The sequence below is a fragment of the Sceloporus occidentalis genome, unplaced genomic scaffold (assembly GCF_023333645.1).
Source record: "Sceloporus occidentalis isolate IW3139 unplaced genomic scaffold, rSceOcc1.0.p SCAF_1, whole genome shotgun sequence".
Lineage (NCBI taxonomy): Eukaryota > Metazoa > Chordata > Lepidosauria > Squamata > Phrynosomatidae > Sceloporus > Sceloporus occidentalis.
This window is the reverse complement of record NW_028316981.1, coordinates 142,106,647-142,131,388: the sequence shown is the minus strand read 5'-3', so window position 1 is coordinate 142,131,388 and position 24,742 is coordinate 142,106,647. Positions and strand designations below refer to the sequence as shown.

The window sequence follows — 24,742 nt, the reverse complement described above, 5'->3', positions numbered from 1 at the left end:
CCCGCTAGGCCCCCAGCTATACATATCTTGTGAGCAAAAGTTGCCATGATTAATGACATGCCACATGTTAGTGATGCTGTTCACATTTATTAGGTACTGTTGTAATGTGTGAGCTGATCTTTAAAATGAGCCTGGTCATCAGTTACATAATATGGAGATGGTTCAAGTGGTTGCCATTAGCATACGGGTACCCTTGGCTTGTGGGAGCAAATACTGCTAACAGCAATGCACTGGTATGATCAAAGCATTTGCTAGCGATATTTCTAAACAGTATATGCACATAATTTGGATCATGGTTGGTGAAAAGGTTCTTGTTTCAAATGCATGGTTAGGATGCTGGGAATTTTATTTTGCAGTTGGGATTGCTTGTACAATTAGTGGAAAGTGTTTCAGGCTACTGTTATGTAGAAAGGAGCATGTGTACATGTACAAAGGTTTGCCCAAGTAACTATCTTTGGCTGGCTGGTGGCCCTTCCAGACAGGTACCCCACTTTTAAAAGCTGTATCTATCTAATGTGTTGAAACTACAGGAAATACTAGTAACTGAATGTTCTACCTCTATCTCTCATGTAAGGTTAGGGAAGCTTCACAGCTGAGATCTCATGCTGTCACAATTTTAACTAATATCTGTTAATATTCCTATTTACTTTCAGCATATATAGCTCTTTGTTTATCCATGTAATATTCCCCTTAATAATTATCCATCTGTACTGCTGACTTCTACAAGCCCATTTTCATTAAATTACAAATGTTTCCTCTGGTACAGCATAAACTTATTGCAGTTTAACTGTGACAGTCTCTCACACCACCACTAGAAGCAATAAACAGTAGCTTTTGAATCAATGCATTACATTTTACTCACAGTGCATGCAGGATGCAGTTACTTCCCCACTCCTAGAACTTTTTGTGGCCTGATAAAAATTTTCAAGAGAATTTTCTTTTACAAAACGTAACATACCAAACCAGTGGTGCAAACTTGAAGCATTAAAGTGAATAAATGGAAGACAAAAGCATTATATGAGGAAAGGGGAAATTCTGAAAAAAGAAGAGCAGGAGGAGGATGTTATAGGAGGAGTTAAAGCTAGGACAGAAGCATTGATAGGGCTGATACGCAGAAGTGAAGCTTATGCAAAAGACCATGAAATCTCCTGAGAGGCATCCAAGATGAGTACATTGCAAACAAAACTGGAAAGCCATTAGTATCTCAAAATAACACCATGCAATACTGCAACATGTTACCTGGTTTTTTATTCAGAAATCTGCAGGGAACAGCACAAACCCCATATTTCTACCTACCCCATAGTCTGCAACCTATGTAGTCATTATAACCTGCTCGTCCTCTCCTCCAGTTTCAACTGAGGTCACAACCACTGCTAAAGAGTCTGCTGGATCCATTCTTCTTTCCCAGTTATTATTGTGTTATCCTTGATATTAAGAATCTGTTCATATGTTGGGAGGCATAGCTGGAACACAAAGAAAATCTGCAAGGTTCTAGTGATAAGAGACAGGCATTACAAGAGGACAATATTTTTAGAGTGTTCAAGGTGATCTAACAGCATTATGATTGCTACATCTGTTCACCTGACCATCATTCCTGATAAAAATGTTTCTGCAGATTTTTTTAAAAAACACTTTTATTTATTTATTTGATTTGTCTTTCAAAGTTGGCAGAATCCACATGGCCATATAGAACAGTGGAACTAAAAGAACTGGTTATAGGCATACACCAAAGGCAGCAATGTCATTTTCAGCACTTAAGAACTTTTGCCTCTAGCTCAAATTTGTGTAGGAAAAGTGAGATTCCATGATAAAGAGAAACTCTGTTCTATTCACATACAGCAAGTTCTTTCCCTTGAAGATCCCTCCAGCTGTTAGATATGTACTAGAGGTGTCTTGAGAGATCTGGATGTATCAACTAATGAGAGAGACTAGAACTAATGAACTTTAATATTATCCTAAGGAACTTTTTCTACACAGTGCTCCTCCTTTGTCTACATCTGTCAGCTTCCAATAATCCTATGGGACTAAAATCCCAGGCAAGACATGGAATGCTTAGGGCAGATTCTTATGTGGTCAGGGATCCTAAAGTCTTTCTAGGGGGTTATTTTTGAGAATGACCTAATCCCAAACACGACTGAGGTTCCTTCATTCTACCAGAGGTCCTTAAAATAAGATAGAAAGGAGCTAAACATAAGCAGTAGAAACAGCTAAACATCTCCACCCTCCCATGCTCTTAAGTGTTTTCATTCCCCATCTATTAAAAATAATCCCCAGATTTGCAGGTCAAAAAATTATTTTTATGCAAGAAGCATTTCAAACCTCTCCAAAGAGGTTGCTCTGGTATACACAGCAAGATGACAGAGCCAGCGTCAGTCAGTTTTGTAACTGGAGGCAGAATCATTGCTGTTCTTCAATACAAACCAGTAATCCCTCCCTTGGCCTTGTTCTGCTGTTCCTCTTGCCCCCACAACTCTCTTCTACTTCTTGACCTTGATTAGTGAATGGTAGACTGGCTTAACGATGATATGCAGATGCAGAGAGTTGTCAATGAGGTATTCAGAGGTGCGCTTCTGCAAGTCGGCGTGTACCAGGAAATCGGCCACTTCATCAGTGCTCTGGTGGAAGCTATAGGCATGTTTGACAAAGACTTTCCCCTGCTGCCTAACCCCCACCAAAATGGTCTTCTGGAAACTGACACCAGCAAAGTCAGAGCTTGTTGTGGCTGGAGTGATAACCAGGCGGGGGCGGCCATCTTCAATCTTGATCGACTGTATGGCCCCAGAGACAGAATCTGAGTAGACAGGACGTAGGCTGACTGGGAGCCAGCGGGGAGAGAATAAGACATTCCACGTCACCCGTTTGGCAGAGTCATGGTTGCTGGGCCCCAACTGGGTCTGGAAACTGGTACTACGATCATCTCGGGCTGGGTTGTTGATGACCCACTGGGAACCCCAAGAAGTGGAGAGGTAGTTGCGGGGCAGGAACATACTGCAGTTGACATCAAAGTATTTGGCAAAGTGGATTGGGGAAGCAGAATGGAACTGAAAGGCTTGGAAGAGGAGGTCTTGCACGGCACTGTAGTGCTTCACCATCACTGGAGACTGCTTCTGCAAGTGAAAGAGGTGGCTGGGGGAGATCATGGGGTAGCGCAGGGATCTCAGCATTTTTTCTACTACAGGATCCTCAGGCTGGTGGGTGGCAACCCACTCCTCTACAGCTGTGTAGAGCTCCAACTCACTCTGCAGAACCAAGTCGGATCGTTCTAGCAAGAGGAGCAGCAAATCTAAGCTGACAGAGGCCCACTCGGCACTGCCCATCACAGCAGAGAGATTCCAGGCCAGGAACTGGAGGCAGCTTTCCTGCAGAGCTTCATCGCCAATCCTCACTGCATAGTGGTACCAGCCCACCACATGGCCCTGATTTGACTCACTGGCCAGGCGGCTCTTCATATACTCGGCCACCCCATGCTGCAAGCTGGAGACACGGTATTTGCTAGCTAGTCGGTGAAGTGGAATGGCCTGGTGAAGGAGTATGGAGATCTCACCACAGTACAAATACCTAGAAAATGGGTAGGGGTGGAGGGAGAGTTTATATTGAACATTTTTCATCACATGTGGTTCAATAACATGCTCACTGTTTTCAAAGAGAGTTCTGTTAGTCTGTTTCAGCATAAAAAGAGAAAAGGGAGGGGTGAAAAAAGGGAGTCAGCATGGTGTAGTGATTTAAATATTGGATCGGGACTCCTGGAGATCAGACTGTGAATCGCTGCTCAGTCCTAGAAAGCCACTGGGTAACTTGGACAAGTCACACTCTCTTGGTCTCAGAGAAAAGCAATGGCAAGCCTCTTCTGAATCTTGATAGGTTTGCCTTAGCGCCATCATAAATTTCACATTACATGAAGGCACACAACAACAATTCCAATAAAAAGGAATCTAGCAGCACCTTTTAAGACTGATTTATTCTAGCATACATTTTTCTGGATATTAATCCAGGATTGATATTCACAAAAAGTCATGCAAGAATAAATCAGTTTTAAAAGGTGCTGCTAGATTCCCTCCCCCCCCCCTTTTTTTTTTAATCATGCACCTCTTCCATGGCATACAACATCAGGATTTTCCTATGGAATAGCCTATAGTCTTTATATCCCAAGAAGGGGGTAGACAACTGAGCAGGCGATAAGGGCCATTTCCACACACACCTCCGAAACACACACATCCCCAATGGGCCACAGCAGAACTATTAGCATGGGTTTTCAACTCAAAATCTGCTATTGGAGGTGAGGAAGAGACTTTTTTGCATTTTGGTGAGGTAGTGGAAGGTGAGGAGGCCCAATTGCCACATTTTTGTGGAAGTTTGGAAATTCTTGTGTCAGTTTTGGCCCAAACAATCAGAATTTTTGTATTGGTGCATTTGGAGCCCAGTCACAAAACGGGCTAGGCACTGCATGCAACCCAAAGACAGTTTGTGGGTCACACTTTCTATGGCCCTGACCTAAAGTCACAAGATTTATTGTCAGAGTCATGCAAATTTCTCAGCTGTTTGAAAGAAAGGTGCCATTATCTACTTGTCGGCCTCATGTATAAGCTGAGGACAGGTTTAGGAGGTCAAAACTATGGGATTTGCTATGACCCATGGATATCAAGGGTAAAACTTAGGTGCATGTAACAAAGGATGTAAAGGACAAAGCAATGGAAAAGGATGCCAAAGAACTTACAGAATTTGGCAGGCATAACTATTTGTGCTCAGCCTAAAGACTGGATGGATGGGGAGGGAACTATGGTAAATGGTGGCAGTGTGATGTGTGGGGGAAGCTATCAGACACAGGGAATAAGTTCAAAAAAGCTTTTAGCCATTCAGTGCGGAGAAGGGGATGATTCATTTTTTTTTATCAAAGTTAAGGTGTAATGTTAACTTTTATCAAAAAAGAAACCAGTCCCTTCTCAGTAAGTCAACCCAAATTTTTAGTAAATTTTAAACTAAAATTTCTCTCCTTATATACACAAGTACATACACAAGTTCTAACTTCATATATAAACTGAAAGCTTAAGGATTATTAATAATGTAATTTTAAAAAGAAAGAAACCCTGATTTAGCTAACATAAAGGGAAGTGCATCTTCTTTTGGATAAGAGATACAGCCATGACATTCATTCATTCCTTCATTCATTCATTTAAAATAGCTAATTCCTGATGATTTTTTTAAGATCAGGATGAAGAAAAGTTAGCAGCTGTATTCACACTGCAGAAATAATCCCATTTGACACCACTTTAACTTTCATGGCTCAATGCAAAGGAATTCTGAGATTTGTAGTTTTGTGAGATTTTTAGCCTTCTTCTTTGTGGTCTCTGCGAATCACAGTAAAGCTCAGATACTTCTGGAATCACTTGACAAAACTTTGTTTGCATCTTTTTGGTGGTAGCTCTGCCCACCCCCTTACAAGCCTCCTAATATTCCCGCTCTTTCTCAGTTCTTTTCGTCCGCTGCACTAGCAGCTTGAAGGACCTTCGCTATTGGAATCACTTGTACTGATTACTTTCAGTTTTGACATAACAGATCAATTTTGACCGCTCTTTTGGATTTTGGCCTGGATACTGTTTACTGATTGATTGACCTTGGATCGTCTGACCTCAATGGTGCCTTCAGATTTGTGACCTCAATTCTGGTTGAGAATGGCCTCTTTTAAGCACTGTGGTAAATGTGGAGTGAAAATCCCCACTTTAGATCACCCTGATCTGAGTGTTTTGTGTTTGCGGGAGGCCCATAATGTCAAGACTTGTCCTCTTTGCAAGTCTATGACCACGCAGGCCCTCGAAAATCGAGGCCTCAAGCTTAAGGCGGCTCTTTGGGAGCAAGCTCTCAGACTGGCCTCTGCTCCAATCTTCAAAGGCTCTTTGGCACCTCACCCTTTTGCCTCCTGTAAGAAGAAAGAAAAGGAGAAGGAAGAGGAGAGACTGAAAGACAAGTCATCTAAAGATAGAAAGACGTCCTGGTCGGGTAATGTGGGAGTGAAGAATCCAAAAAGATTTCCAGACAGAAGCACTCTGAGGAGAAGTCTTTCCATCCTAAAGGTGATAAATCAACGGACCATTCAGCTTCGAAAAGAGTCTGCTCCCCTTCTCCCCTGGCAAATCGGGCCATAAACAGGCATTGGCTTCGGCCAAAACTCCGTCCACTGCCCTTAGTGCCAAACCTGATTGGTCGGCCTTGACACTGGTCATCTCGAGGTCAAGACACACCTGAATTCATCTGGTGAGATGTCTTAGATCATCCACCTCAATATCAAGACCGAGTAAGAGGGAGAGATTCAGGATACAGATCCTCCGATTTTGACTCCAAACCCAAGTCATGTCAGAGTCGGTGGCCCCCGGGCTCGAGTCCTCGATCTACCTCTTCAACGGGACTGAGCCATCCTTAGGGCTGAGCCGATGAAATTGCCCACGTGGCCGCTGAATCCTCTTTTCAGGAGGATCTCCTTCAACACTATCCTGATCTGGTCCTTGATTATAGCAGCAGCCGATAACTCTTGCCAGTAGATGCTGATGAGCTTCACCGCAACCTCCGATCTCTAAGACTTCCATTTCCAACTCCGTTGTCTCAAGTTGTAACCAAGGCTCAAGTCATCAGAGCCTCTACCCCGACTCCACTACTGGTTCCTCCACGCCATGAGTTGGTTTATGATAGACCTCTGCCAAAGACCCCCGAGGACTCTCCTAGATCAGGACACTCCCCAAGAGCATAATGTTCCCCAACACCCGACTCAGTTGTGGAGAAATTACCAACACCACAGCACCTGGTCGAGCTGGACCCTGCCTCTCCCACAGCTGATGTGAGGACCTTCGCTGACCGAATAATCCAGATGGCTAATACCCTTGAAACAGAGGCCACCTGTACCAATGACAATGTGGTGGATTCGATCAAGCGGAAAATGCACGGGAAGGTACCAACTTCCCCTTCCATTGGTTATCTTCTTTCATTGGAAAAAATCGCCAAGCATGCCTGGATGACCCCAGCCATGATCGCTTCTACCTCAAGGAAGATCAAGAATTTATATTCCATTTCTCCTTTGGCTCCTGCTTGAGTATTTCAGCACCCAAAGCCGAATTCCACTATTGTGGAAAGGTCTCAGCTGTCCTTCACTCCTAGAACTTCTTCCTCCCCTACCGACAAGGAGAGTAAGAAGACTGATGGACTACCTAAAAGGTTCTGTGTCTCTGCTGTATTGGACCTCATGGTGGCCAATTACACAGCATGCATGGGGGCGTATGTCCAACACCTTATAGAGTGCCTAGAACCCCATACTGGATGATATGCCAAATGACATGAAGACCCTAGCCCTGGCCATCCATTCCAAAACCCATTCTATAGGTGGTCAGCATATCATCTCAGCATGCCACTCCACTGACTGTACTTCCAAAATCCTCTCTGGTTCAGTGGCCCTTTGGAGGCATGTCTGGCTACAATCATCGGACCTGAATCCCCAGGCCTGATCTGCAATTGAGGACATGCCCTTCAATGACTCTGCCCTCTTTAATAAAGAGATGGACAAGAAACCTAATTTTTGATACCATATGAAAGCAGTGGCGAGAAAGCACAGTGTGTTCTATCTACCTACCGCTAGACAGGTTTCAAGCTCTCTCCAAGATCTTTTGCAGTTGCCTCCAGCACAAGTGGATCGGAGCCCACACTGTGCAAGTAGCCTTGGGACAAATGGCCTCGACAACTTATGGGCAAGGCTCTGTCTCAGACCACTTCAGTCTTGGTTCCTCTCTGTCTTTGACCCCATGGATGATCCCCCCATCAAGTGGCTTGCAGTACTGAGACCCATGGCCAGATCTCTACACTGGTGGCTCAAACCCAGCAACATATGCATCGGGATGCCTTTTCTACCTCCTCAGCCACAAATCACTGTGATGCATCCATGGACAGATGAGGCGCCCACACTTTAGACTTCATGATAAATGAAAAATGGTCTCCATCAGAGATCCAACTTCACATCAATGCACTCAAGATGTTTGCAGTAGAAAAAGCCTTCCAAGCCTTCGAGACTCTTCTCTTGGACAATGCAGTGCTTCTCTTGACAGACAACACCACTGTCATGTACTACCTGAACAAGCAAGGTCTCAGATGCTCCTCAAGATCACCCTGAGTATCTGGGACTGGTGCATTCCAAGAAAGATTCTTCTACAAGCCGTCCACCTCCCCAGGGAGGAGAAGGAATTGGCAGACCAACTCAGCAGGTCGTCGAACCTGTGCCACAAGTGGCACCTCTATCCACAATAGCCTAGATCTTGTGCTCTCGCACCTTTTGAACCCATGGCCATCAAAGATTTGAGATTACTGACCTGGAAAACAGCTTTCCTTGTGGCCATAACCTCCACTCGATGGGCGAATGAACTCTGTGCCTTGAATATGGACCAGCCTTACCTCCAGTTCCGCAGAGACAAGGTGGTTCTCCACCCCGATATTACCTTCCTTCCGAAGGTGGTTTCAGCCTTCCACATCAACCAGGATATTGTCTTGCCAACTCTAGCCTAGAACCCGACCATGGATGCCAAGCACCATCTCCACAGCCTTGATGCCGGACAGGCGCTAGCATTCTACCTGGACAAGATTTCGGGTTTGAGGTGTTATGAGAGACTTTTTGTCTGCTACTCAGAAACCAAAAAGGGACTACCTGTGACTGCTCAAAGGTTCTCTAAATGGGTGGCTGGTACCATCCACCTTTGTTATGAACTTTCAGGTAAAGTTCCTCCCACTTGGATCTGAGCCCATTCAACTAGGGTGGGAGCAACATCCTCTGCTTTTTTGACTCGGGTGCCTTTGGAGGATGTCTGCAAGGCTGCTGTCTGGTCTTAGCCATTGACTTTCATCAAATATTATAGGCTGGACACTAGTGCCAGACAGGACACTGCCTTTGGGAGGGCATTGTTACTTTCTGGGTTGCACTGAAATTTGATTTATTGCTTGTGTTTTGTGCTTTGATTCCAAACAGATGATGAACAAATGCACTTTTTCAAAGTTGTTACATGCTTCATGCACAGGAGTGACAACCAAATGCACTTTTTAAGTTTGAAGTTTGTTGTTGTTAACAAATACAACTTATTTGAACCTTATAAATGAATGCTCCTTTCAATATTTAAGGGTTTTTTTTTATGGTTCTTAATAAAACTGGTTTGAATTTACAATTGGTATCATGACACTCCTTCTTCCACTGACCAAAGCTTGTCAGTCTAACCCATTTCTGTGATTCGCAAAGACCATGAAGAAGCAGGACAGGTTGCTTACCTGTAACTGTATTTCTTCGAGTGGTCATCTGCGAATGCACACAAAGCTCGCTCATCCTCCCCTCAGTTGTGTCCTGCTCATTTATTCCTTTCTATCGCTGCTATGTGGCGTACTTTATGGAACTCAGAAAAAGCAGGAACATGAGGGGGCTTATAAGAGTGTGGGCGGAGCTACTGCCAAAAAGTTGGTGATTTCAAAAGTTTCCAAACTTTACTGCGCAAGTGCAGAATAACCCATTTGTGTGAATTTGCAGATGATCACTCAAAGAAATACAGTTACAAGTAAGTCCTTCTCTGTCAGAGCTCTGGTGCAATAACAAACTACAGTTCCCAGAATTCCGTAACAAGAGCAATGGCCATTAATAATATGGTGTCAAACTGGATTATTTCTGCAGTGAAGATGCATTAGGACCTATAGAAAGGGTCACAATTGTACAGAAAATTTATTGAGGAGGCACGCCCACGTTTTTCATTTGGCCTGCTCTTGATATGCTGCTTCCATGTTTATACTTTCCCAAAAAATAGAAAATCTAGTAATCAAAGACAAACAGGTGAAAATTTATTGTGAAGTCAGGCTCCAAATGATGCGTCATAGAATTACAAAAACATCTTGGATGATTCAGATGACTGGATCAATTGAGCCAGGACAGAAAAGAGCAGACTTTAGGCTTCTAGGATTTACTATGTTTTTGACTTTTTAAACAGGAATCAAAGTCAAATCAAGCCAGTGGCAAAGTAGTGGTGTAGGAATGGCTGGGTACAAATGTACACTTAGAATTTGTGAGAACAAGGTGCCTTCAGCACAAATACACTCCAGAAAGTTTTGTGCATGTCCCTGAATTGAACTTCACATGATAATAGATTCCTGTTCTCCCCTATCTATTTTTTTAAACAGCTTAGTTTAGGATCTCCTGCACCCTACAAAGCCTTTGGTACAGAAGTTGGAAATAATTATTTGACAAACCATTGGTTACCTGTAGTTTGTTAAACTTTTCAATCATGATGTTAAAATCCATTATTTTAGTCATTTAAACACCAATGTTGTTAAGGGTTTTTTTAAGTAATGATTAACAGGCATTTTTAGACATTTTAAATTGTGTTTTTAAATTAACAGATTAATTTGATAGACCTTTCTTAATATAACAGCACTAATGAATTAAATCTGTTTAGATGTTTCATGTTAATGCAGTAACATTAACTCTAGCACTTCAAGCTGTGCTGGGGAGTCAAGAAATCTTTGTTTTATCTACCACAGATAATACTGAAATCTATCAGTAAATCTCAGTCTGGGAAGATTTATTCAGAGGCGTTCTATAGTTTAAATGCGGGGGGACAGTCAGCAGTTAAATACACATGGGATAGATGTGCTCTGTTCTAATTTTGGATGCAGTCAGCACATACTTTTACTTCCCCCAACCAGTTTTTAAAACCAGGGATGGTTAGCAGTATGGGATACTGGACTATAATCACCCCACTCCGTTCTCAATCCCTAAGATCCCTGCACTTTTTTCAAAGGTGACCTGCTGTTTTGGATCCAAAAATATTTTTAAAACAAAAATAACATAGGAGATTGTGTCATGCAGCATGTTGCCAATTAACCTTTAGAAGCTCCTATGCTCCTTTTCATTTCATCCTGAAAAACCCCATTCTGGCCTTTCCTGGGTGAGTGAGGGAGAGATTAAGTTCCAACAAGTTTCATTCAAAAGAGTGTTTCTAAATGGGGGGCAGGGGATCAACAAGTATTCTTACTTCCAGTGTGCCAGGAACCATCAGTGTATTTGTGCCCATTGGCTACAAATGTTTCTCTCTTTCCTGGAAGCTCACCAGGGACTGTCACCCAATGGCTGAAAGACCAGCACCAGTCCAGGGACCACTACTTTGAGTAGCAATGATTTACAAAATAAAAACATGTATAAGGAGTGCTGCATAACTCTATGACTAGACAATCCTTTCCATTTCTCGCTCCCAAACTTACCAGTTACAGATGCAGTGGTCTGAATCTTATTAGCAATCCCAGCTAGAGTTAGACCTATCTCTGGGAACTTTTGATTCAGTATTCAACAACTGATTCAGTGCATCTTCTCTAGCTGAGACTACCAATAGGAGTTTAGGCAAGTATCTGAACAAATTGGAGAGTGAACAGAGTTCATGGAGTTGGGGGACAACTCACTGAAATGTTTTGGTGGAGAATCCCACACATGCCATGGACTGCTAAAATGACAAATAAAATGGGTTCAAGAGCAAATCAAACATGAACACTCAGTAGAAGAGAAAATGGTTAAACTGATGCTATAATACTTTGGACATCATGAAACCTCATGACTCAGTAAAGTGGGAGGCTGTAGGATGAGAGGAAGACTACAGATGGCTCAATCAAGGAAGCCATGGGCCTGAGTCTGCAAGACCTGAGCAGAGCTGTTGATCTCTTGGAGATCTCTCATCCATAGGGTCATAGTCAAAACCACACAGAATGCAAAAACATAGTAACAACAGTCACAACAGGATTCAAGAAGGACAGAAAGATAAATGAAGGGAATGCAAAAAGTCAAATAATGCATTTTCAGGTTGCTCAGACCAAGGGTCCAAGCAGGGGGTTGGGAGAGGAACGGCTACTCTTTCCTTTCTTCATCAGGCTCATGTTAAGGAGAACATGCAACCAACCTCTTACCTGATGAACTTTTCAAAAAGGGCTGCACTGTCTGGAGGTTCATGCAAGGTCAGGACCGTTTGATTGCGCAGGAGGCTGTCAAAGATCTCACTTTGCAAGCTGAGCATCAACTGGTGGGTGTGAAAGACTTTGATTTCATCAGAACCAGAAGTGCGCACCCGCAAGGTGGTGTCACTGGCATTCCCGTTGTGTAGGAGCTCCTGTAGTCGCTGCAGCAAAGACAGGGAGTGGTTGATGGTGGCCACCGTGGAGTCCCCAGCAAGGTCTGCCTTCTGGACTGCAGAGAATGTGACACAGACGAAAACAAACCAGAGGTGAGGTGGCTGGGCCAGGGAGATATGAGTGAAGTACAATTTATTTTAAGGACAGCTGTCAATTATTTCAGTGGAAGGATGAATGGAAAACACACACACAGAGCAATCTGAGAACATTGGGGCGCTTTCGTCATCATGGCGGCCCCTGTATAGACGGGAGTCCGCCATGATGGCAGCGTCCATACAGACTAGGGTTCGGGAGCGTCCAGTTGCTGTGCACTCCCGAACCCTAGAATCAGCATGGACACACCCCTTCCCACCCATCAGTCTCGGGCCATAGTCATTACTATGGCAGTTTTAGAGCTTGGAAATTTTACTTTTGTGCACCACAACTTTCAGAATCACTCAGCCAAGCAGGGCCAGGAGCCAGTCAGAAATGTAAAGGAGCCAGCCAAGGTAGTAAACCCCATCTTGCAAAAGATTCAGTGCTTTGGATCGACTTTTAAAATTAGGACTAAAACCCAGAGTGGATTCACCACCCCACTGATTGCCTGTTTAGAATGAAGAGACAGATGTGAATTGGTACAAGACACTGGGAGGGTTGTGTGCACACAAAGCCTTTCTTTGGGGATCTGAGGGGGTCCCACTGGTTCTGCTGCCTCACAGGCTCGCTGGCTATTTGATCCTACTTACCCTCTGTTGTCAATGAAGTTAATATTGCAGAAAAAAATGAAACATTCAGTCTCAATTTCTCTCACACCCAAAGAAAACCAGACCCAGGAGCAGTGCTGCTTGGGATTCCTGCCCATATGGGGGAGAGAGGGAAACAACACAGCACAAGCTGGATGGGGGAACTGACAAATATGCTCCAACCAAAGATTGTACTTCATTCTCCCATGGAAAGCAATGGGACTTATGTTCTTATTTATGCTTGTTCACATGGATGTGTTTTTACCCTCTGATGACCTGCAGACTTTGTAAACCTAAAGCTAATGGCTTTTATAAAGGAACTGAAGGTTGACATGTTCAAAATTTTAGTATGCCTCACTGTTATTAGTCTTCCAAACTGCAAGGGTTGCAATGAAACCATTGAAGACAATAGTGCCTGGCAGCCCTATCTGAGTGCCTGACACTGAAGGTGGTAATTAAAGTATGCCTATCATCCTCTCTCCCATCCTGTCCAAACCCATGCTCCGGCAAAGCCTAGCTAGCTCTTGTGGGTATCAGAGCATTCGCTTTACGAGCTGGATCCAAGCCAGCAGTTTCACAGCCATCATTAACTCAATGAAATCACTGCCACCAGATGAATTAAATGTTCACACTGAGCCAAGCTACACTTCTTAGCCTTCCTAGGGAAAGAAAGCCTAGCCTGTTCATATTCTCCCCGTTTCTTGGCTTGCTACTCATTCCTGGTCCAACTTGGGCAAGGATAAAAGGTTAAAATCCAAAGGCAAACAAATCCTACCCCTTCTAAGGACAAAGAGTCTCAGTGGGATGGGAAAGAGCAACTTAAGGGGACAGGCACCAAATGTGGCTGTTTCCATGAAAACATCACCTTTGTTGAAGATGCTTTTAAAAGGAAAGCATTTGTGACTCTTAACTCCAGAGGATGGGGGTGGAGAGAGCTCACAGTTGCAAAATAATTCTCAGATTGTCCATTTCCCTGTCCTGCTTTTTTGAACAGTTCCCTGTCTATATCCGTTTGATACCCTATTTGCATGAACAGCCAATCCATAATTTCCAGCACTAGATAAAGGCTTGTTAGAGTGCTTATCTTATGCTCAAGCACAGCAAGTGAATGAGATCACTCCCTCCTTTGCCTCTGCCCAAGTAAAGTTGTAATATATACTTTAAAATGTCAATTCCCTTTACAATCCCAAGGAAACCCATTAGTGGCATCCATTTGATTTGTCATAAAAGGTCTGGCTCTTGTGAGTATCACATTGCTGTAAGGTTCAGATTTCCATCATGTACCCAAGCACAAGTGTGAAATGTTGTTTCTAGTACACCCCCCTGCAAAAAAGAAAAGAAGGAAGAGACATAGTGTGCAATGAGATGGATGCTGACAACTAATAAGTTTGAGGGAAGAATTTCTTCCTGATTTATAGTCCTTTCTTGAGGGAGGGGTATAGATTTGAAAGATCTCAAACCCCGGTGTTACTTCTGCGTTTCTTGCACTCACCTTGCCCTGTTTATGCCCAGAGTGAATCTGGACCAAATATTACATCATTTAAATCCTTGTTTTATCCAGAGGATTAACATCTTTTAAACACATATGAAGCACAGTTAAACTGAGCTGAATAGTAGATTGGAAATGGAAGAAGCAGCTTTTCTGTTCAGAGAGGCAGCGTGAAATTTGGCACTGAGAAGGGGTTTTTTCCATATATTTTTTAATTATGGCTTAAAACAAAAGTACAGGGAACCAAATTAGTAAATATAATCTTTCCTTATATAGTCCATACTATTCTGGTTGTAATATAAATTACTCTACCTTAAAATATAAAAGTCCTTCATTTATGACATCCGTTTCTATTACAGTGATAATCAAACCATACAGGGAAAGTGATAGTCTGTAAACTCTTTGTAGAGGACTGTCCAGATTTCAGTAACTGGGGTTTTCCATCAGTGAGCAATCTTGGGCAGAGAACAGAAGGGTCCAGACCGTCAAGGTCAAGGTGTCAATGACTCTGTTTGCTGAGTATATCCACACATTAACATGACTTCTTAAGCTGTTCCTTCAACAGAATGGTCTAGCAGCTGAGAAATAAATCCTAGAACTGGGCAACCCAGCTTATAATAATAATAATAATAACTTTATTACAGCCATTTGGCCAGCACAGGCAACCCAGCTTCTGTTCCTCAGGTAGGTTCTTTGTGTAACCTTGGGGAAATCATTCCCTTCTCTGGGGGGGAATCTGCCGTGGAGGGCAATTTGCTCAGGAACAAATCACAGCCCCAATCCCTACCTAAAGTCATGGACACAAATACATGACTGCTGGAGCTGTTAGAAGACTGAATCAATAGATTCCTTACTTTTCTCTTCTTGGTGGTTCATTCAAAATCCCATTGCCCTTGACTATTACACTTCTCCAAAGTGTGTTCCAAAAGATTCATTACACTTATAAAGTCTTGCAATGTGGAGGTTCCCCTCTCTAGTGACATCTGTGGCACTGAGCCACCCTGCCCCATGCCACACCTGAGCTCCTCAGGACTCCCCTGCCCTGCCCTGCCCTGCCCACTCACCTTGCCAGGCTCCTTCCCAGCAGCCCTTCTTCCCCTTACCTGCTTGGACAGCCAGGCACAGCAGTGAGAGAGCTGCAAAGGAACAGGTCCATCGCCTTGGGGTGGCTGGCCGGACCCCTGTCCCTTTCACCATGGCTTCTCCTTTGGGCGCCGAGTGTGCAGCAGAGGGAATAAGCCCTCAACTGAGCCTGCTAATGTGTCTGACTCTTTATGTAGGACACTGACTCTCCCAGCCCCGCTTGCCATTGATTGGTGGAAAACTAGTAACAGCTGTTACCAAGGAAACCACTTAAGATGGTGAATTGATGCCTTTTGGGCAGGGTGGGAGTCCCTGGGCCGCAAGCAGAGCCTCCTTTGGGACAACAAGGCTACCTTGAGCCCTCCACAAGCAGGAGGCTGTACAGAGGAGGAACACCCATCCCTGTATGTTTGCCCTTGGAGTTTCTTAACTTCAAAGTATCTGCAAAAATAAAATAAAATTGCAGTTCGCACAGAGTGCAGACAACACATTTTGGGTAAGCTATTAGCTACACCTCCGACCAGGGTGATTGGCCTCATTTTGTACCCTCATTTTGAATGCTGCATCATATTCCTTTACAGCATGAGAGCAAAAGGTAGGCCTATAGTTTTTTGTGGGTTTTTTCATGTTATGTGGCTATGTACTAGAGTTCTAGAAAAGTTTGTTCCTGACTTTTCGCCAGCATCTGTGGCTGGCATCCTTAGAGAAGATCTTATAGAACTCTAGTACATGGCTACATAGCCTGAAAAACCCACAAAAAACTATGGATGCCGGCCATGAAAGCCTTCAACTTCACAAACAGTAGGCCTTCTTAGGCTGCGATGAGGGCAGGTTGACTGGAGGTGTCTTAATTTGCCTGTTTGGCTCAAGCATGGGACATTTTGTGCTTTGACATTTGATCTGAAGAAAGGGTACACTTTGGGTCTTCAAGCTTCTCAGTGGAAAGAGTCACATATTTTTGGTATGACACTATGGCTATTTGGAAGCCCCAGTGATGGGAGCTGCAGTTCCTCACTGCCTCTTCTGAACTTCTGACGAGGAACAGCATGTCTCTAGGAATAGGCAATTGTGCGTAATGGATAGAAGCTTTTACTGTAACTGAAGCTGCTACTCCCTCCAAGCAGCAACCAAGGAAAACCTAGTTGTGAGGCACAGCAAGAGGACTCAAACGGAGGCATCTAGCCTGCATGGAGGCTAGAGGATTAGATGTGTTGTGAGCAAAGCTCCTAAAAGTTAGGAGTTTGACTACAATTTCCAGAATCCCCTAGCCAACATGGCCATGGGGAGGAGGGTTTGAGAGCTGTAGTCCAAAAGGCCATAACTTTTCCAAGATCTGACTGGGAAGGCCTTCTGCTTGCAGGTTCAGCTATATCCATAATGACCCATTTTGGGTATATCCATACTGCACATATATAGTAGTTTCGTATGACTTTGCCATGGCAATCTCCTATAGAACTCTGGAATTTGTAACCCAGTGAGATGATTAGAATTTTCTGCTGTCAAGCTCCAAAGCACCTCCTCTGGACTACAGGGCTGGAGCTCAGTAGCAAAGAATCCTGAGTCTCGCCAGTAACCAGAATTCTATATGGTGGGGCCATAGTAGATAAAATAGTATCAAAGTGCTAAAAGTGTGTAGTGTGCATAAATCCTTTGTCTGATGGCCCACAATCCACCAGGCCTGGTATCCAGGTGGGGAGGTTTTCCATGCCAGAACCAGATGTAATCCCAGGCTTCCGCAAGAGTTTGTTTGGTGCCAAACATTGGCACATATTACTGCTATAAAATAAACTGAAAAATGATGCAGCAGATGGTCTACAGCAAAGGAGTATTAAGTAGAGCGATCTTGTAGCACCTTTGAGACTAACTGAAAGAAAGAATTTGGCAGCATGAACTTTCACAGACTTCAGTCTACTTCCTCAGATGCATTTTAATCCTTTCACTGATGGGGTCCAGCATCCCCACATAACCAGTAAACTAGGCCCCTAAACAACAATTTCTATCCTGAGTATACACAGATGGAAATCAAATTCCTTATTGCCAGGTAAATTGATCTCCTTGGATTAGGGTGCAGGCCCTCAGAGTGAGGCCGATGGAAATTGAATTTCTCAAGGGTATATAGTGTAGAAGCAAACAAAGAAAATCCAAATGTGCAGGCCTGATGCATTTCCCCACATTCCTAGGAGAACTGTCCAAGCAGGTTACCAACAGGAGAAAATTCACTCCCTCAATCCATTCCTAGCCTTTAGATATTTTCCCAGACTCAGATGAATGTGAAAGTATCAACGGTCCAAAACAACTGCAGAAATAATGCAGTCTGAGACCACTTTGATGGCCCTGGCTCAATACTAGGGAATTTTGGGAACTGTGATTTTGCAAGACATTCAGCCTTCTCTGTCAGAGAGCACTGGTGCCACAAACTACAATTCCCAGGATTCCCTAGCACTGAGCCAGGGCAGTTAAAGTGACCTCAAATTTCTGCAGTGTGTTTTGCACCAAGGTCACTAATGCAAATTTACTCTTTCCACAGCACAGGTTATGATGCTAACTAACAAGGACTCCAATGCCCATCTGCCATGATGTGACAGATGCTCAGCTCACTACAAGGAGGTATGAGGAAGGACTGAAGAAAATGGTGCCAAACCCTTAAACAGGAAGATTTTTCATGTGAGATGTCTAGATGGCCTACTCCAGCCATCTAGCAGAGAAAGCAGAGGTCACCACCCCAGGCCAGCAGTAGCACAGTACATAACACTAAGGAATTTATCACATGGGGAAAATTGGGGATTTAAACAGCAATTATCCCATGAAAATTGTGCAATTGCAATTAAGATTTTCACATGATGTCACGATTAAAGTGCCATTATCCTGGGAATAAACAGGAATAAACAGCAACAAATCATTCACGGGGAAGTCCTGTGAATGTTTTGTTGCTGTTTATTGCCTGTTTATTCCCAGGATAATGGCACGTAAATCGCGATGTATGTGAAAAGGGAGCCCTGGTGGCGCAGTGGTTAAATGCCTGTACTGCAGCCATTCACTCGAAACCACAAGGTTGCGAGTTCAAGACCAGCAAAAGGGCCCAAGCTCGACTCAGGCTTGCATCCTTCCGAGGTCGCTAAAATGAGTACCCAGACTGTTGGGGGCAAATTAGCTTACTTGCTAATTAGCTTACTTGCTGTACCCAGACTGTTGGGGGCAAATTAGCTTACTTGCTAATTAGCTTACTTGCTGTACCCAGACTGTTGGGGGCAAATTAGCTTATTTGCTAATTAGCTTACTTGCTGTTCACCGCTATGATCTTTGGAATAGCGGTATATAAATAAATAAAAACAACAACAAAACAAATTGTAATTGTGTGATTTCCATGGGATAATCACTGTTTAAACCCTCCCATTTTCCCCATGTGATAAAGTCCTAAGACAGAAAGCACTGCATTTCAGTGCCAATGTATTATCCCTGTAATGACATAAGACATAGGTCCAAAACACACTGCAGAAATAACCCAGTTTGAAACCTTTTAATTGCCCTGGCTCAGTGCTAGGGAATCCTGGGAACTGTAATTTGTGACACTAGAGCTCTCTGACAGAGAAGGCTACATTTCTCACAAAACTACAGTCTCAAACAGGATTATTTCTGCAGTGTGTTTTGGACCATAGTTATTATCAAAGGTTTTAGACTACAAATGTTTGTTATCACAGCCAAGAGCTCATATCCTTGTCAGAAAAGTATACTGTAAGTGCAATCTCATCACATTTGACCCAAACCTAGGCTGTGCCTCAGCTGTGGATGTTGGCCACTATCAATCCCATTGGATTAGATGTTTCCTTTCTTTCTTTAACCATCATATGGCAGTGGCCAGGAATTGCAGTATGGACTGTGAAGCCTGCAGTGAAGAAGACACGTTAGCATCCTCTTCACAGAGATGACAAAACACTAGAACTGCAAGCTTTAATTGATTCACCCACATAATTATCCAATTACCATTCTAACTACCAACTAAAATTTCCTCTCACCATTCATTCAAAGACTTCCACACTCTTGAAGGATCGCCACTGTGCAGGATACACAAGCATATTCATTTTTGCAGTCTTTTGAAAATGTGGTCTAAAAACCCTCCTGAGTACAGCTTTTATTTTGGTGCATATTCAAAGTTTGCTAGTGTCCTTGTTACTCCCACCTCCCCTTTGAGGTGGGGAGATGGAGACTCTGCTTTCTGCCTGCATGAAAACACTCCCTCTAACATCCAAAATAAAAAATGCAGACCGACAGGCTTTTGTGACTCCAACAACATCACTTTTGTTTCCATTGCATGAAGAAGAAGCCAGTGAGCTTTACAAGCATGCACAATGCTTTCTGTTCCTCCTGGGTGGTCTACTAGAAACAGCAACCATGATATTTGGATCTTAGACCTTTCAGAGGGAGGTTTATAATGTCTTCTCCCACCCATTTCAATGAAATATGCAGCCAACTGCAGGGGAAGTCCTTTAGCATACTGTAGGGGTCATGCATACAAATAATGTGACCACAAGGGCACAGCTGGTTGCATGAACCTTTTCCATCCCATCAGCATCTTCTGGCTGGAAGCCAATGACATTAGAAAGATGCAAATGAATCTTTTTCTTTTCTGGTATACAGAAAAGAAAAAAATAGCTAAATTGTACAAGTTATTACTGGATCGATCTTTGGAAAAATTAGCTGTCAAAGATTATATGGTGAAATGGGCAAAGGACATGAACAGTAGTATACAATTAGAGGAATGGGAGGTAGCATGGAAAAGGACAGAAAAGTTTACTGTGGGGCAAAATTTAAAAGAAAATCATTTGAAGATAATGAATAGGTGGTATATTACCCCGTGGAAATTAAAGAAAATGTTAAATACTTCCGATGGGAAATGTTGGAGATGTCACGCTGAGAAGGGTACTTTATACCATATGTGGTGGGATTGTGCGGAGATCCAGAAATTCTGGTCTCTGGTACATAAATCCTCACAGCAGATACTAGGCATTCAAATCCCTTTGAACCCAAAGTTGTTTCTCTTAAATATTACCTCTGTTCTGGACCCTAAAGACGAACCCCATAATTGGAGACTAATTCTATATTTAGTCACTGCCGCGAGAATTGAAATAGCGAGATTATGGAAATCCACTGGTATTCCCTCATGGGATAGCTGGATGATGAGAGTTAACGAATACAGAGAAATTGATGCGATTTCCAGTAATGTCCAAAATCGGAGCAATAATAAGAGAAAGGAGGACTGGAAGAGAGTACTGATACAATGGGAAAAGGAATGGAAGATAAATAGTTCCCTGATTGAGTTTTAAGATACCTATTTTTGGCATCGCTAAGAGAGAAACAGGCTTTCATCCGATGGGGATAGGGACCATTGTTCAAATTTTACAATTTATTCGTCTCTTTTACTTTTCCCTTTTAGATCACTGTGCTACTGGATTATGGATGTTAAATCTGTTTTCACTATCATCTTTTTGAGGTCTTAGGACAAGATAGCAGCGTTGAGTTCAGATTAATTAGCCTTAACAAATTTATTAAACCGACATAGTTAAAGGTTCTAGTAGCTTTACAGGCTGATTGTGATGTAAATTTACCAAGATAGGAAAACAAATTAGTTGTGTTGTTTTTTTTAAGTTTACTAACGGATCTTGGACAGCGTAATCGGTATATAGGGTTTCAAGTTAGCTAAACCTGGTTGACAAATGGCCACCGGAAGACCTCCGTGGAAGAAGAATCGGGAAAGGAAGAAAAGGCATTCTACTTTATTGTATAACACAAGTCAAATATATTTTTTGTATGTATTGTTTTATTGGAAATTTAATAAAGACCAGTATATATAGAAAGATGCAAATGATTGTCCTTGATCCCATGAAGGCATTGTGTGAACAGAACTAAGAACCAGAATCACCGGTAAAGATATCAGACCACTGATATCAGTCCATCTTTTATTACTTAGATCTTCCATAATACTGATGGGCCTTGAAACTGTTTATATCTGAAGCTCTTATGATACCTTGGACTCTGCTGACTTCATCTATGATGCCTTTTCCGAAACAAAAATAATTTTGTATTAGATAAATTTGTACACAGAATGATTATTTATTCTGAAAGGGGTTTAAAAGGCCAGCTTTACTGATGTCTTGTGACATGACAATACAATAGTTGTGCAGCCATGGCCTGTTATTTACATGTTTGTTTAGAAATAAGTGCAGCTGGCTGCAATCGGGTTTATACTCTAAGCCTGAGTTATGTGTGTTTAGGACTGAAGCCTTCAATCTGTGAATGATCCCAACAGGATTCACAGGACATCAGTGAGACAAATAGCAACCCAGATTGATTCAACCCATTTTTTAAATGCTAAGAATTGGCCAAGAGAGATAACATCAAGAAGGAGGATATCACACAACTGAAATTGGAAGTATAATCCAGTGTCATCCTGAATGCAATCATGCGTATTCACGTTATTTCGTGAAAGATTACCACACGCGATCGCTGGCAGTCCAAACGCACTCCGAACGTCAATCCATAGTTAAGTAAATTCGGTGAACTAGCGAAGTCACAAACTCTATTCCTAGGCAACTTCACACTCAGTGCACTGTTGTTTGGTGTGATGTGCATGTCTCCTTTCGTCCTGGTTTCCCCCTCCCATGCGGAAGGGGGGTTTCCCATGAAGCCACGCTGCAATTCCGCTTCAATTTTGCTTCCACTTGTCCTTCAGCATTGCTGAGGGGGGGCTGCTGCCTGCTAATTAAGAGACATGGACTGGGAGCTATTGGATAACTATTATATTCACGTTTTAATGTGACGAGTGAATATATGCTCCTTTTAACGTGAATAGAGCATGTTCTTTCAACCAGTCTTCCCATCCCTCCAACTTCTTTTGTAAATTGTGGGGTTCCTTGGTTCCTCTCTCTCACTCGCCTAAATATGCTATGCTCCAGTCATCTGGAGTCTCACTGAGCATGCGCAAGGGTGCCAATTCGCAATTAAGAACCCACCGATGTGATGGCTTACTTTGCACAGAATCTGGGTTGCATTCAGGGAGGCCATTACAGAGAATTTAAGGTGTGATAAGTAATCACATAATTGCATGAATTTTCGAACTGACCTAGCTATCTTCTCTTTCAAAATTGAGAGCCTCCCGTCCCATGTGATAAACTCCATCAAGAGGCATCCATTGAGTCTGCAGTTTTGTTGGACTTGAACAGTTGTATTAAACTGTCTTAAGCTGCTTTATCCTGAGTCAAATCACCAGTACAACTAACCATTACTGAATATTTCAGGAGAGACTGGAAGTAGGATAGGCTCAGTCATAGGTCTCTGTTTTGACATAGGGTACAGTGAGAACCAGCTTGGTGTAGTGGTTTGAGCATTGGACTATAACTCTGGAGACCAGTGTCTGAATCCCTGCTTTTCCATGGAAACCCTCTAAGTGGCCTTTGGCAAGTCAACACTCTCTCAGCCTCAGAGGATGGCAATGACAAACCCCTTCTGAAGAAACATGCCAAGAAAAACCCTATGAGATATTCACTTTAGGGTTGCCATAAGTTGGAAATGTCTAGAAAGCACACAACAACAAACACTTGTTTACCAAGATGGATTTTTGTCTGAAAGGACTATGAGTTCAGTTCAGTTCAGTTCAGTTCTGATAGTGAAAACAAGTCAGAAAGTGCTTAGAAGAATTATTTTCTTTAATTCTATGTCTTTTGGTTCTGGCTGATGGATTATGGGACCAGGGCCAGTACAAGCTGTCCCAGTGCCTGAAGGAGAGCACATCCCACCCCCAATCTCTCACCCACGTCCACCTCCTCATCTGCTCACTGTTTCACTCTGAGGAATTGTGGTTGAGATGGCTGCCAATGCTGTTGCAGCATTGGCAGTCTCTAGGGCCACCCCTGGGTGAAAATGATCCAAGGGGCATGGAAGGTGCATAGTATCCAACTGTCCCAATGTGGCAGAGGCTATCCCAGTTAATCCACTGTTGTCCTGCTTTTTCAGCTGCTTTAAACATTTTTTAGTTTATCTCTCCTTCTCCCACTGTCCCCCTTTGTCCTGGCTTGCTTCAATTGCTGCAAATTGAGTTCACAGTGCAAAAGTAGTTTGCACTCAATGAACTGAGCAGGGGCTAGAGGAAGAGACAAAAGTGGGGTTTTGTCCTTCCCAGCAGATTATAGTTTGTATATTTTTTCTCATTAATAACTTTTGCCATCTTCACTGTGATGTTACTTGGTCACACATGTTCCAGTTTTTATCTGTGAAATGTTGAGAGGTATGAAGTTGGTTCAAACTATAAAATAAATCAAATGTCAGTTCAAACTAGATTGCCTGTTGAAATTAATAGAGCTTGTTTCAGTGGGCCTTCTACAATTAGGACTGTCATTGGCTTTAGCCTTAGATAAGTAAAACATAACCTTGCACCTGTGGCCTGTAGAATGGAATATACTCTTAACTATATCACATAGTGTGCATTAGAAAACAGCCACACAAGTGTCTGTTGCTTATGGCTAACAGACCCTGAAGGAAAGACCACAACAGAAACTTGGGGGAAGATGTGGAAATCAAGCTGCAAAACCAGGCGTAAAAGGCTTGTACAGAAACGGGCGGGGGAGAGTTTACACTCCACTTGCCTGCTTAATACAAAAAGCAGATGCCAGCACAAATCCCATCAATCCAGACAGCTACTCAATAAATGGGAATAGGCTAATATTTCCCCAGCTGTGTCCAAACAGGAGGATGCAGCATGGATGAAGGTCAAAGAGTCTGCTGGAGCCTGGCCCTGGGGCAGGGGTGCCACTGGGTGGGAAGAACGAGCCAATGCACACTCATGTGGAGCGGAAGCTTCAATGTGACTCCTTTTGCCAAGAGGACACCCTCACCCACAACAGTTTGGCTTGAAAAGAGAGAGAGAGAGAAAGACAGTCTGGCTATGACTTTTTCCCAGGCCTACTCAACAAAGTCACAACTCACCAATGCCTTCTGCTCAGCCTTCCTATTGTTATATGACTGCACACTCAGTAGCACAGCTATGTGCCCCAAGCTCTGGCAACCTACACAGAAAATCAACAGTTCTCCCTTAATGCCCCTTATTGTTCCCGGCTGGACAAGACTGTCAAGGTCACTAGCCACCTCTCTTTCTTTAAGCGCAACCACATTTCCCTCCCCAGATCCTCAGTGCCACTGGTGTAACCAGAAAAACTACATACAGATTGCACTAGAAAGACATTCAATATTACCAAATGACAAAAAGAACAACTGATCTGTGTGT

The 24,742-nt window shown here is 43.1% G+C and overlaps 1 protein-coding gene across 2 annotated transcripts; it reads right to left on the bottom strand.

Moving 5' to 3' along the window:
• Positions 1 to 1,003: 1,003 nt before the first annotated feature.
• Positions 1,004 to 15,630, bottom strand: BTBD17 (BTB domain containing 17). Of its 2 annotated transcripts, none has more exons than XM_089540023.1 (3): positions 15,450 to 15,630; positions 11,953 to 12,229; positions 1,004 to 3,558 (listed from the first exon to the last, which is right to left on the bottom strand). In XM_089540023.1, the coding sequence occupies exons 1-3, from the start codon at positions 15,580 to 15,582 to the stop codon at positions 2,478 to 2,480; spliced, it is 1,491 nt and encodes a 496-aa protein (XP_089396149.1). In that variant the 5' UTR covers positions 15,583 to 15,630; the 3' UTR covers positions 1,004 to 2,477. The 2 variants fall into 2 exon arrangements, with proteins under 2 accessions (XP_089396149.1, XP_089396160.1); XM_089540034.1 differs by having other exon boundaries at positions 1,005 to 3,558; positions 15,489 to 15,630.
• Between the last annotated feature and the right edge of the window lie 9,112 nt (positions 15,631 to 24,742).